This window comes from Equus asinus, chromosome 10 (genome assembly GCF_041296235.1).
Source record: "Equus asinus isolate D_3611 breed Donkey chromosome 10, EquAss-T2T_v2, whole genome shotgun sequence".
Lineage (NCBI taxonomy): Eukaryota > Metazoa > Chordata > Mammalia > Perissodactyla > Equidae > Equus > Equus asinus.
Window position 1 is genome coordinate 80,154,511 of NC_091799.1, and position 13,596 is coordinate 80,168,106.

Below are 13,596 nucleotides of genomic sequence, written 5' to 3' on the forward strand. Positions count from 1 at the left end.
AGATGGGCATGGATGTGAGCTCAGGGCCAGTCTTCCTCAGCACAAAGAGGAGGATTGGTGGCAGATGTTAGCTCAGGGCTAATCTTCCTCAGAAAAAAAAAAAGGTATTTTGTTTTTGAGTTCTGAATTAAGGCTCTGTATATGTTAGATTCCATTAAAGCAGGAGCAGCAGTGCCCTTGTTTGAAATGTTAAAGTATTGATAGAAAGGAGCATGTAGATTAAAGAAGGATGTAGACACGCAGAATTTGTTTTTAACTTTTTCACATAATCAGTATTGGAGTTAGCCTCATGATGTGTGTGTCTGCTAAGTCAGGTATGTCTAAGTTAAGCTGGCCTATTTAGATTTCATCAGTTCTGAAAAAGGCTGTCTTATTTACTGTGAGCCATAAGCAGCAAATCCAGTTTTATATTCTCAATTCATAGGGCTTCCTACTATGAGATTTCAGTTGATGATGGTCCATGGGAAAAACAGAAGAGCTCAGGGCTCAATTTGTGTACTGGAACAGGATCAAAGGCTTGGTGAGTAACTCGGGATGGGGCTTAGCAACTTTTGTGAAATTCTTTAAGTGATGTGAAATTCTTTAAGTTACTTAATATCTCGTATTGGTGTTTCCAAGCTCTCTAATATGCAAGAGGTAGCAGGGTGGTTCTATATTGTTTGGATCAGTTTCTGCTCCACTCATCAATTGGGTCTAGGAGTCGTGCCTTGATGTCTTAGATTACTGCTGCAACCTGGACTCGGTCATTATTTAGCCTAGTGCCCTAGTTTTGTAGAGAAAAAAGAAAATGAGAAATGTTTGGGGGCCTATATGTATTTATTTTAAAGGAATATTTTAAATAATAGTAAAGAAATGAAAACAAAGTACAACACAAAAAAATATGCTGGAAGTTTGTGCATTAAAGGCCTAAACAGCTAAGGGGGGCATCCTGTGTCTTGCTTACTCTGTAACCTCCCTTTAGGTAGTCTCTTCTGCTGTTGAGTACACACATGCAGGTGCCTACCACGCCTATCTGTAGCAGTCTTCTCTCCTGATGACAAACTCACATTCTAAAATTACCTACTAAATAGAATGTTAATAGCACCTCAAATTTAACACATTCAAAACTGAATTTATTGTCTTCAGTTTTCCTCCTGTGTTCCTTGTATTGCTTATAGTATTGCTGTTTACCTTGACCTCATGCTCTAGAGCAAAAACATTGCTCCTCAAAACCTTGCTCTTACCTTTGAGTCTCCCTCTTCTCCCCTCTACACATACCGGTCCCTAAATCCTATCAGTTGCACTTCGAAAGTCCTTGGCTTTTGTTTTTCAGTTTCTACTGCTATATCTTTGGTCTAGGCCCCCTCCTTTTAGTGAGTATTCTTGGTGCCTCACCCTTTGTTCCTCAGGCTGTCATCCATACTACCAACAGAGTAATATTTCAAAGACGGAGATAAAATCTGACTAGATCCCTTCCGTGCTTTAAAACTTTCGTTGACTCCTGGCTATGTTCACATTACTCAGTCTGTCATATAGGCCCTTTAAATGTGACCTCTGGTACCTTGTCTGCCTACTGCTGCCCTACACTCACCCGTCAGCACACTGGAGACTCTGGGCTACTTGCGATTCTCAGCACAAGCCATGTTCTCTCTGGCCTTTTTGTTTTTGCTCAGTGCAATTTCATCCTGCATTAAATGCCTCCACTGTCCATCCACTGCTGAAAAATCCAGTTGTCAAATGTCATTCTCTGTAGGAAATCTTTACTAGGACCTAGTTCCTTTTATAAGCATAATTAATTAATCTCTTTTTTTGTCCTTCCTGAGTTCTTTTTCCTCATAGCGCTATTATAGCACTTACACATTATTAGTTAGCTAATAAGCTAATACCCAGCTAGTTTGAACAACTTGAGGCATGTGGGATGGTGACTAGTGGGGTTTTTTTCCTGCTTAATTTTTTGTGTGCAGAGCACTGTACCTAATACATATTCACTCAAGTATTTTTTGAGTAAATGACTATATGCTCACAAATACAGCTAAAACAGTGCTTATCAAGCTGTGACTTTAAATTTGGTAGTTTAAAATGGAGTTTTATTTCCTGTTTTTTCAGCTTTACTTTTTTAGCCTCTGTTACTTTGAATATACTATGCTAGGTACTTCTTATACATTGATTTAAAGAAATCCTACACGAAAGTGGTATCCCTGTTTTATAAAGGAAGAAGCTGAAGCTTAGCAAGGATAAATAATTAGGCTTAGGTGACATGACCAGTAAGTGTCAGAACTTGGATACAAGCACAGGTGTGCTTGACTTCAAAACCAATGCCTTTTTCACTGCCTGCTTTTAAATGGAGAGGGGGAGTTATCTATAGAGGTCACACGGTTGAAAGAAGAGTCGCTAGGTTGTATTGAAGAATTGTCAAGGTAAACTTGCTAATCTTAATGAAACGTTTCTTATGTGAAAGGCAGTGGGCTTTGACTTGTGCCTTGGTGGGGTATGTGTGTGTGTGTGTGTGTGTGTCTGTGTAATTTTGATAGTTTCAGTTTTCAAGCTTTTAGTAGTGAGAAGAACATTAAGAATAAGAGGCACTATGCTTTTAAAAATATCCACACCCCCCCGCCCCCCCCCCCCACACCTTACAGTTGAGTCCTGAGTTAATGTTGCGTGTGGATAAGGATGGCTTAGATTAGAATTTCACGCTTTTCTGTGTTGCTTATTAAAGTCTCCTACTGTCTCCTGTGCTCTGGTGTAGCACTCTGTCTCACTGACGGCATCCTGTCCCTGCCACCTTGGTTACTCACTCTTTTCTTCTCTACTCAGCCTGTGCAGCTTGCTTGCTTCTAACATGTTCTACCCTCTTCCTTCTCATTACTGATAATTCGTTTGCTATGATTGCATTCCCCATTCATCTCTTGTCCTTTTCTTCTTCAGAAAATGAGGGGAGAGAAGAGAATTCTAGGAGCTGAGGAAAAGCTGTGTGTTTCTATATGTTGACAATTTTTATTTTATCACACTACCATTTCTGAGCATTTTCTCTGTCCCAAGCTAAGTATATTCTTTAAATTCTCAAAAATACTCTAGAAGTAGGTGATTTTATTTTCATTAATAGAGTATAAAAAGCCTCAGAAGTTAACTGACTTGCCCAAAGCCATGTGGCTAATAAATGGTGAATGCACAATCTAAATTCTGGACTTAACTGTAAATGGTAGACCTCTGAAGAGTTACTGGAAAGAAAAAAATAGGGTAGCCTATTTCTTTTACTCTTCTTATTTTAATTTTTGATACGGAGATTGTTTTCCTATGTGACCTTTCATATTCCTTGGTTTGAATATGAAATGTGGAAGTTTATAACTTAGAGTAAGCTAATTGTTTTAACAGATAAACCTACAATCTCAGTGGTTTAACACAATAGAAGTTTATTTCTTGTTCCTGTGGAGTCCAAGTGGATGTTCCTAATTGGCAGGTGGCTCTCCGCTGAGCGGTGATTCAGGGAGCCAGTCTCCGACCATCGTGTGGCCCTCCCACCTTTTAAACGTAACTGCGAAAGTTACTGCGCTCATTTACATCAAGCCACAGAAGGAGGGAAAGCATGGAGGGTCAGCTGTGGGAGGTTTGAGACAGGCTTAAAAGTGTTGTCCATGATGCCCACTCTCATTCCTTTAGCTGGAATTCGGTCACATGGCTGTATGCCAAGAGGGGAAAGAAAATATAGCCTGTGTGCCCAGGAAAAAAAAAATGGGCTCAGGGAATAGGTATCCCATCTTTGCATTTCCAAAAATTCTTCCAGAGGACATAGGATGTAGGGGTTAAGTTGCATAGTAAGTGTTTCTGAATCATTGCTTTATTATCTCAGTCCTCCTGCCAGCGTGAAATATTATTTACTATGTACACTGGGAGAAGTACAACAGAGAGGGATCATATATGTTTCCATTAGTTCTTAAAACTATTCCCAATCCTCCTTCTCCATACATTCTGTCCTAGCAGACTTAATGAAGGGTGAGGAGGTGTTCTTAAGTGAGAGAGTAAGTTTTACTAGCTGATGAGGATATGAGACTCAATTTATCTTTCAATTTCGTTGTCTTTAGTAGAAGTTATGTCTGATTTCAAATGGGAATTCTTAGAATGGTGAAGGTTTGTAGACCTAAGAAAAATGTCATCAGGTGCTAGCTAACACCTGCTTATAGTTTGTCTTTGATGTAGAATGTAAACCACTCCTAAAGTTAGAGTGAATTGGTTGAGATCCAGGTTACAATCACAGGAAATTAGTCTTAATTTAATCCCAATTCAGAGGACTTAGTTTGGGTTGGTTTGTGGTATCCCTAATATGTCACAGTGCTAGGAATATTAGAGCGTCTTAGAAGACTTTCGTCCTCTTAAATTGAACCTTAACTACAATAAGGTGATATTAGTCACTAAAATCTTTCACCCTTTATATGTTTAATTCAGTGAAACCCTAATAAACACAGCTCATTTTCATGTGACTTTTAGACTTAAAATAGAATTTCAAAATGGTATCTTCTCATAATGTGGATAGTCAGAGGAATTAGAATATAACTTATACATATCCCTTGCAATTTGACATTTTCATTCAGTGTTGAGTTCTTGCCATGAGCCATGTAGTGCCCTAAGCGCCTTGTTTTGGAGTGTGTGACAGTACTACTAAGGAGGATAGGTATTGTGAACCTCAGTAAACAATCTTTATACCACATAGTAAGTATGAGCAAAGGTACATAGGAAAGCATGAGCTTGCTGTGGAATGTGAAATCGGAGGCAAATAATGCTGAAAAATAGAATAGGTAAGGGCGAGATCTTAGATTTTTTCAGCATAGGGATTTGGTCTGTGAATGACCCCAAATTTTTAATGTAAAAATTTGTGTGTCTGCATTTTTCTTAAAAGAATGTCCAAAATGTTTTCACATTTCTCAAAATGTGAAGGCTATAGGGTTAGAAGGGTATATGGAGCATCTCTTACTCCTCCTCCTCAAAAAAAGTTAAGAGCCACTGATTGAGGTTTAGAGTTGTGTGCCTCATGTTATTCCTATTCATTGGCATTACCCACTGAGGCTGTGGGAGGAGAGTTACAGGCAGTAGAGGAATTCTGAATTACCTGGGAGGATTTTTGTTTTAAACCTTTCCTTAATCATCTTCATAGACCCCAGGACAGAGCTACTTTTAAAAGGTATTCATATTGTGTTAACATTTGTTTTTAAGTGATTCAGTGAGGCATCATACTGGTAAAATATTTCTCACCTTTAAGGATACTGTTTTATGATTTAAAGAAATATTTACACGTGTTAAAAAGTATGTTAAATAGTACAAAAGGGTACACAATGAAAGCTGATCTCTTTCATTTTATATCTCTAGTACTAATCTCCAGACACAACCACCATATATATATATATAATTGGGTTTTTTTAAAATGTAAATAAAACAGGGAAGTAATATATATACTATATAATATCTTTGGTTTTTTAACTTATTAGTTATCTTTCTATATCAGCATATGTCGTTCTCTTTTACTCTTTTTAATGTCTGCGGAGTGCTTTGCTGTGTAGCTATAATAAAATGTATTTAACCAGTTTCCTAGGGATATATATTTAAGTTGTTTTGCTATTACAAACAATGCTTCAGTAAATATCCTTGTACGTGTCTTTGTGTATTACTTGTGCAAGTATATTTTAGGATAAATTACTGGATTGAAGAATAATGTTCATTTCAAATTTTAATAGTGCAGAATTATCCTCCAACTGCAACTTCTATAATTCCATCAGTGTATGAGAATACTTCTTTTCCTAGTCCCATGCCAATACATTATTTAGCAGTTTTTAATGCTCGTAAATCTGAGAAAAATCTTGTTTTAATTTGTATTTCCTTAAGTATGAGGAAGATTGAGCATTGTTTCAGATAAGCCTGTGAACTGTTTATCCACGTACTTTGCCTACTTTTTAAAACTAGGTGAGGTGGCTATTGTCTTTTGGTTGTTTTTTCCCTCATAATTTGTAAGAGCTCTTTGTATATTAAGTAGATTATTCCCTTTTCATTTTTAGTATGTTTTTAGAATTAAAACAAAGAATTTATGTGGTGTTTGTTTGTAGGTCATTCAATATTAACAGGGTTGCAACTCAGGCTGTGGAGGATGTTTTAAATATTGGTGAGTACCAAAATAGCTGTTATATTTTATAATATGCTATATAATATATATATTTTATTATATGTTAGCTGTAATATGACACGAAATATTTTATTTAATCAAGATATTCCCCCCTTTCCTTTTTCAATAGCAAAACGACAAGGAAATTTAAGTCTTCCATTGAGCAGAGAATTGGTAGAGAAAGGTCAGTGACAAATGGTCATAACTACTAACAGTTTCACTTAAGTTCTATATTGATTTTGAGGATGTTATTGTGAAGTGTACTTATCTAATTAGCAAATCACAGTACTTTTTTGACCCAAACATGCTCTTAATAATATATCCCTTTAAATATATTTAAACAATAAAAATTTTAAAGCTGGACAATTTTATATTATGATTTGTCAACCATGAAATATAACCTCTATGTCAAAACAGTATAACTGCAAACATGTGTTGGGGGATAGAAAAATACACATCTGGAAAAGCATACTTAAACTCGGTGTGTCATTAATATCCTCTGAATGAGAAGGAATTCACTGAGCTGTGAATGCTTATCTTCACATTCACTAAAATGTTCGCTTTACCCTTCTCCTACCTACTCCTGCCCAGTTACTTTAGGGTTCCTTTAAGAGAACTAGCACTGTTGGAGAAAGGATACTGATCAGGGAATTTGAAGACCCGAGTTCCAATCCCAGACCAACCAGTCACTACTGTGAGCAAGACTGTGACTCTCCACTCCTCTGCTTTCCTCAGCTGTAAAATGAGGGTGTGGAAGTAGATCGCTGCTGCATAGGGATTCTTCACATTTATTCTTTAAATTTTATTTTTTAAAAATATTTAAATTCTTAAACTGAAAAACACATTCATTTGATTTGCATGTGAAATTTTAACACACTAAAGTCCACTCATCTATCAGGATCATTTTTGAACAGACCTCAGACTAAAGCTTTTCTTGGTGTCTCTGTTTAATTAAGAGTATCCTAAGATTTCAGGTGAATTATTTTTAAAAAACAACAAAAAATCCAAACTTGTTTATAGTTGCATCTACTACCTATGTAAGGATTTTTCAACATATTCAACCAAAACAAAATACAGACATAAAGTGGATATGGACACAACTGTAATCCATAAACACAAAAACCTTATTTGTATTGGTTGCCTTTGAAATGATTTAGCAATACATAATAAAGTATTTTAACAGTTTCAGTTCATTTATCTGTATATTTTGGATTTCCACATCAGAATTCCTTTGTAGGGGAGATAGGCCTTTAAAATAGTTTGAAAACAGGACTCAATCTTCAAAATCCCCTTCAGCTCTCTAAAATGGACTCTGTTCTCCTCCTCTCAATGTGAGACCTAAAAGATTATTTTAATCACGGCTTATGAGCTAGCATTAGCATTAAATCTGTACCAAAGAAAGGAGAAGTAGGCATTTATCATAATTGATTCTTCATTATATAATTTAACTTAAAACATAACGTATATAAACCAACTGAAATTTATCAGGTATGCAAATTAATTTGAGTATATATAAAATACAGTGATTGATTTTTCCCTTAATAAACATACCACTTCACTTTACTGAGTGAACGTTACTCCTTTGAAGATTTGACTGTCCTCAGAAGCGGTGGTGAATGCCAGCGGTGCCGTCACTGCTACAGACACTTCTGGAAATACTTCCTTTAGAGCTAGCACGTTTTGTGTGTGAGTTTCCAGAGAGGCACATTTTTCTTTTTGAGAGTGGATTAGATTTTTTTGAAAGAACCAAATAATTCATATGAAATTTTGGTAAATAAGGTAGGATCATCTGACAGTCTTGTAATGTCTTTTAATGTGGCTTTCAACTGTTTGTTCTTTCAAGCTTGATTTCCTTGTACAGTTGTCTTTAACCAGTTGTGCTTTGCATGCCAACTCTCATGGGCCTCTTGGTTAGAGAGAAAGCAGGTCCCAAAGATTTCTAAAAATATCTTGAGTAATGGCATTTTCATTGGAAAAAGCATATTGCCTGTCATTGTTAGAGATTGCATTTTATATCAAGACTATTAACTTATGAACTGTTTGATATGGTATTTTGGGAAAGGACTTGGCAGGAGAATATAGCAGCTCAACTTCCATTTTTGAGTGCCATAAACTAGTTCCTCTATTTTTGTTTAACTACCAGCTTTGTGGGTTTTTTTTCTTTTTCCCAAGTGTACTCATTTCTGCTACATTGTGGATGATGTAGGTTTCTGTGGGCTAATATTGGAACCTAATCCTCATTTATAAAGTTTTTTTGGTTTTTTAATGAATTTGTTCTGAGTTCCAAGAAACTTGCTACCAAACAGACCTTTCAAACAGCATTCCTTTAAGTTGAGGATAGCGTTCTTTTTCATTTTGTACTTCTCAAGTGACCATCTTTTATTGAATGTGCTAATACTTTTTTTTTCTTCATAGTAACAAACGAATATAATGAATCACTGCTCTACAGTCCAGAAGAACCAAAAATACTTTTCAGTATTCGAGAACCAATAGCAAACAGAATTTTCTCAAGCAGTCGTCAGCGTTGTTTTACCTCAAAGTAAGCTTCCACCGTCAGACTGGTGACTATGTTTTCATCCCTTGTAATTAAAAGCACACTTGGTTTTAAAAGTATTCAATTTCATTAAATTCACTTATTCAAACTTTATCTAGTGGGAAAAGTAGAATCTATGGAACTAATGAGGTATCATGCTAAACTGGCTAAAATGATATTTTCTTTCAAACTTAATGTGCAATTTAGAGAAACTAAAATTTAAGTGAATAGAAGGGGCATAGTTATTTAATTGGGTGATGTGGATTTGTTTGTTTTTTTGATGTATTAGGACACAGTAAGACTAAATTATCATTTTAAGAGAAATTGACTAGAAAGCACTTTTTTTTTCCATAGGCTGTGAAATAAAAGCAGGACAAACATTCATATAAAACCTAAGTTGTATAGCAGTAAACCTTTAGAGTAGGATTCATTTCTTTTCCCTAAAACTGAACCCTCACCCACATCTATTGAATTTGCTTCAGTTTTTTTTCTTTTTTGAGCAGAAAAGGATATAAATAACTGAATGTAATTTCTTATTTTGTAAAAGTTGTCCAATTTTCCAAATTAACAAGGAAACCTACTATAATTTTGAAAAAATGTCATCTATCTCATGGCAAGCAAAGAACAGTTTAACAAAATTCCTGCTTATAGTTTGCATATTTTCCTTTTTGAGAATACACAATTGATTTTTCACTAGGAAAGACACTAAAAAGGAAACTCATCTTACTTAAAAATCACTTTACTCATTTGAGAGTTAATTTTGATTAATCAACACATCTGTACTCATTTTGGGTGAGACTACAAAGACTCATTTAAATTTTTGCTCATATAAATAGAATAGCTTCATGACTTTGGCAGTTGGAAAGTATTTCAAACATGTCATAACAAGCACTTTAACAACGAAAGATTGATAAATTGAATACATTAGAATTAAGAACTTCTGTTATTGAAGACACCATTAGGAAAATAAAAAGGCAAGCCACAGAGTGAGATATTTGCAGTACCTATATCTAGCAATGGACTCATATCCAGAATATACAGACAATAAAAATTCGTACAAATCAGTAAGAAAACAATAGGCAACCCTGTAGAAAAATAGCCAAAGTCATGGACAGGCATTTCACAAAAGAGGATGTCCAAATGGCTGATAAACATGTAAGAAATGTTCTTTACCTTATTATTCATCTGGGAAATGCAAATTAAAACTACATAGTATGATACTATACACACCCACCAGAATGGCTAAACACCAGTTGTTGGTAAGGTGAAACACCTGGAACTTTCATACACTACTGTTAGGAATAGTTTGGAAAATTGTTTGGCATTTATCTACCAAAGCTGAATACGTAGTGACCCAATAATTCCACTCCTAGGTATATATCTAACAGAAACGTGTACATCAAAAGACATGCTCAAGAATATTCAGGGGCCGGCCCAGTGGCACAGTGGTGAAGTGCTCATGTTCTGCTTTGGCAGCCTGGGGTTCACCGGTTTGGATCCCGGGTGTCGAGATGGCACCGCTCAGCAAGCCATGCTGTGGCAGATGTCCCACATATAAAGTAGAAGAAGATGGGCATGGATGTTAGCTCAGGGCCAGTCTTCCTCAGCACAAACAGGAGGATTCGTAGCAGATGTTAACTCAGGGCTAATCTTCCTCAAAACAAAAACAAAAACAAACCCGTCCCCCACCCCCAAAAGAAAGAATATTCATAGCAACACTACTCCCAATAGGTAAAAACTCAAATATGCGTGAGGCGATAGATAAGTAAGTTTTGGTATTTTCATACAGTGGAAGTGTTTTCATACAGCAATGAAAATGAACACACTACTATTACATGTAATAACATGGATGAATTTCACAAACTTACTATTGAGCAAAAGAAGCCAGACACAGGCATCATATTGTATTCTTCCATTTATATAAAGTTCAAGAACAGATGACGCTATTACTACTCTGGGGATTGAAATTAGGGTAGTGGATATGCTGGGAAAGAGGGGCCAGAAGTGGTGACTGGGAGATGGCAATGAGAGAGCTTCCTGGAGGCTGGGTAACATTCCTGATTTGGGTGATGGTTACACAAGTGTATTCATCGAGCTGTACCCTAATACTTTGTGCTTCTGCTGTGTGTTATACTTAGGTAAAAATTTTACATGAAAATAATTACATTCTTCCTCCATACTTAACATACTTGCAATGGTAATAATGCAACAGTTTTCAGTCACATGGAAAAAGCCTGTGAGTTCCATCAAGTATGAACTTGTTCACTCATAAATGTTGGGGTGAGTGGGGCTATCCTGAACACTTAAATTTTGAGATTTGATAATGTACCCACATATTTACATAGTTACTAACACTCTTATACCAAAGAGCACCTTGATTTTTAAAATCAAGGCCAAATGATCTGCCAGTTTAGATAAAAAATAAATGTTTTAAAGAAACTATTATTTAGGGTTAAGAAAACTGTTCACGTTTAAGCAGACATTTCTTTCTGTCTAGGGTTTGTGTTCGTTCTCGTTGTTGGGATGCCTGTATGGTTGTGGATGGAGGAACTTCTTTTGAGTTTAATGATGGAGCAATTGCTTCAATGATGATCAATAAAGAAGATGAGCTTCGGACTGTGCTTCTAGACCAGTGAAGGATTTCCTCAGATGACACATTCTGATTACCAGAAAATTACTTGGACTGCAGAAAGACTGCCTGTCATAAAGCTGCATTTTTTGGTTATTATTGAGACTAGTCTGCCTAGGCTCAAAGGTGACTAATCAAGTGAGATTTGCATTATTCTTTGGTTGGATTCTGATGGAAAAGATGTTCACTGTGTAAGAAAGTGGATGGACTACACTGATTAGAATTGATACTGGTGAAATTTCTATATTGCTTACCAGTGGTATCCAAAAGTGCTGATATCTTTTTAAATTGAGAGAGGTAGGCTCAAATAAAGGATTAAATGTTTAGGATTTGAAATTTAACTGTACAAGTTTTTTTTCTTTTCCTTTTCTCCTAACTCTGTGGAATTGGTCTGACCATACACATATCATTTGATTAGTGTATATTTTTTTATAGTACCTAAAAATCAAGATTTGTAAAACATTTTGATGATGATGGAGAATTTTGATAAATCCTGACATTGACCTAATTGAAGTAGGTAAAGGTTTTTATATGTGCTAAGAAGTTTCTAATTTCAGAACACAGTGATATTGTTACACCTCTGTTTTGATTTAAAAAGCTCAATCATTTTTGAAATTATTTATAGATGTTTTCATTTAATTGACTTTCAGGTTAATTTTGACAGTGCTGGGTGAAATACATATATCTGGACAAAATCATGATGCTCTTACCAATAGCTATTTTAGGTCATAGGCAATTTTTTTAAAAATGATTTGAGTCTAATAGATTTCTTCCATATTTAAAACTAACTTGGATTCAAAGACTAAAAGAATGAACTGATTAGATATATTCTACCAGGATTTTGGTCAGACTTTTAAGAAATATTTTCACCTAGTGGTAGAAGTACTGTCAGAAAGGAAATAGATTCTTTAATAAATATGCAAAACACATTAGTTTTGGAATTGTCTTATTTTTAACATCATAGTAGTTTTCACCTAGCTAATATTCCAAGTTTCACACATTAGCTTTGGAGGATAAACTGTTATGGCTTTTCTTTTTTTTCTCCCACTATGAGAGTTCCTTTATTTTGGGAGGAAACTATTTTATCTAATTCTTGATATAAGTAATCCTAGTATTTTCACAAAAAGCACCTATTGCTGCATCATGAGACAATTGGTATTCTTATGCCATTTTTCAAAGTTCTTTTTTCAGAAAAAATTTTTGCTAAAAATTTTTGTTCAATCATTGACATATTTATTGAACACCCACTCTGTGCCATGGACTGTGTCAATTGCTGGATATACACTGATGAATGAAACAGACAATCCTGATGTTCAGAACTTGAGTCTAGTGAGCTCAGAAGTAAATTCTGTGTAAGCTAGGATGTATAATCCAGTTGAGTTTTGCAACATTTAACATGTTCTTGTCAAATTTTTTATATAAATGCTACTATACAAAGGTAATTTAGGTTTTGATGTATATCCAGAACAAGAATCTGTTTTTCTTTTTTTAATTGAGTATCTGCATAGACATTCATAGCACAAAGTTATATGATGCATACAAAAAAATTAGTGCTTTCTCAGACCTGGATCTAGTTTCTGGTTTGATTTAAAAATGATTGATAGACTTAAGATACCACTTTACAAAGAAGTGAAATTCCACACTATAGAAACTCCCCTAACAGTTTAAAATGTCTTCTTGACAAAAATGTCAACTCCCTCTTTAATATCAAGGAAATCTGATTGTCCACAATGGTACCATAGATCTGTTAATATGTAACATATTAATAGGTAACCTGCTATGTGCAATTGTTCATAAGCCATATTTTAAAGGTTTAAAAAATACTTAATGTGCTCTGTTTGCAGTATAGCTTCTAATATTTCAGCTCTGCGGTGGGGATTTATTTGTAAGAGATGATGAGAGGCAAAGGATGTTAGAATAGCGAAAATGTTTTTATGAATTAACCTTTTAATGGCAACTATATGTGAATAAAATTAAACTATTGCTATCTCTTCTTTTTGACTTCATTTATTTCCTTAACTCTTGTGGGGTCATTATTTGAAACTAGATTTTCTCAAAATGTTATGTTTCGAAAGTCTTTTTCCCCACTGCTATTATTATTCTGTGTCCTGTTGACTTCATTCAACTGCTAATCTTTGACACAGAACCATGATTTGTTAAATAATCAGAGAGTAAAGTCCTTACCTTGTAAGTGTAGACTCCTCAGATAATTTCAACTTAATATTTTTGATGCTCCATATGTATTTATTTTCATGGACCCAATAAATCAAATCATGTTTTGTTAAATGTATAGCCTTCAATGTAAAGAAA

General features: G+C 35.1%; 1 protein-coding gene across 3 annotated transcripts in view; it reads left to right on the forward strand.

Annotated features, from left to right (window-relative positions):
* NADK2 (NAD kinase 2, mitochondrial) overlaps positions 1-13,277 on the forward strand; it is a 43,201-nt gene extending 29,924 nt beyond the window's left edge. For 2 of the 3 annotated variants that reach the window (XM_044779416.2, XM_044779417.2), the window contains 5 exons: positions 425-520; positions 6,069-6,124; positions 6,255-6,308; positions 8,540-8,663; positions 11,155-13,277. In XM_044779416.2, the coding sequence (XP_044635351.1) occupies positions 425-520; positions 6,069-6,124; positions 6,255-6,308; positions 8,540-8,663; positions 11,155-11,293 (469 nt within the window). In that variant the 3' untranslated portion in view covers positions 11,294-13,277. The remainder of the gene's footprint in view (positions 1-424; positions 521-6,068; positions 6,125-6,254; positions 6,309-8,539; positions 8,664-11,154) is intronic. The other variant, XM_070519756.1, reaches the window with a different exon arrangement.
* Positions 13,278-13,596: the final 319 nt, after the last annotated feature.